The sequence below is a fragment of the Meleagris gallopavo genome, unplaced genomic scaffold, assembly GCF_000146605.3.
Source record: "Meleagris gallopavo isolate NT-WF06-2002-E0010 breed Aviagen turkey brand Nicholas breeding stock unplaced genomic scaffold, Turkey_5.1 ChrUn_random_deg7180001306163, whole genome shotgun sequence".
Taxonomy (NCBI): Eukaryota; Metazoa; Chordata; class Aves; order Galliformes; family Phasianidae; genus Meleagris; species Meleagris gallopavo.
Genome location: NW_011268317.1, coordinates 1 through 464, shown reverse-complemented (window position 1 = coordinate 464; position 464 = coordinate 1). Strand labels below are relative to the sequence as shown.

General features: G+C 61.9%; 1 protein-coding gene across 1 annotated transcript; it reads left to right on the top strand.

The window, feature by feature from the left end:
• Positions 1-5: 5 nt before the first annotated feature.
• Positions 6-461, top strand: LOC104917311 (AT-rich interactive domain-containing protein 1A-like; the record flags this gene model as incomplete). The annotated part of the gene is made up of 1 exon (XM_010728496.2): positions 6-461. A coding segment is annotated over one exon (456 nt), but the record flags the coding sequence as incomplete, so codon positions are not given.
• Between the last annotated feature and the right edge of the window lie 3 nt (positions 462-464).

The window sequence follows — 464 nt, the reverse complement described above, 5'->3', positions numbered from 1 at the left end:
GGCAGGACTGCCTGCAGGCGCTGCGTGAGAACACACTGGTGACGCTGGCCAACATTTCTGGCCAGCTGGACCTGTCCCCTCTCCCAGAAAGCCTCTGCTTGCCCATCCTGGATGGACTCCTCCACTGGGCAGTATGTCCATCAGCAGAGGCCCAGGACCCTTTTCCAGCGCTGGGGTCGAATGCCGTCCTCTCCCCTCAGAGCCTGGTTTTGGAAACGCTCAGCAAACTCAGCACCCGGGACGCCAACGTGGATTTGATTCTCGCGGCTCCCCCCATCAGCCGCTTGGAGACGCTGTACAGCACCCTGCTGCGTTTCCTCCGCGACAGAAAGAGCGCGGTGTGCCGAGAGATGGCCGTGGTCCTGCTGGCCAGCTTGGCACAGGGACACAGCCTGGCAGCGAGAGCAATTGCTTTGCAGGAGAGGAGCATTGGCGACTTGCTGGGCTTCTTGGAGGACAGCCTG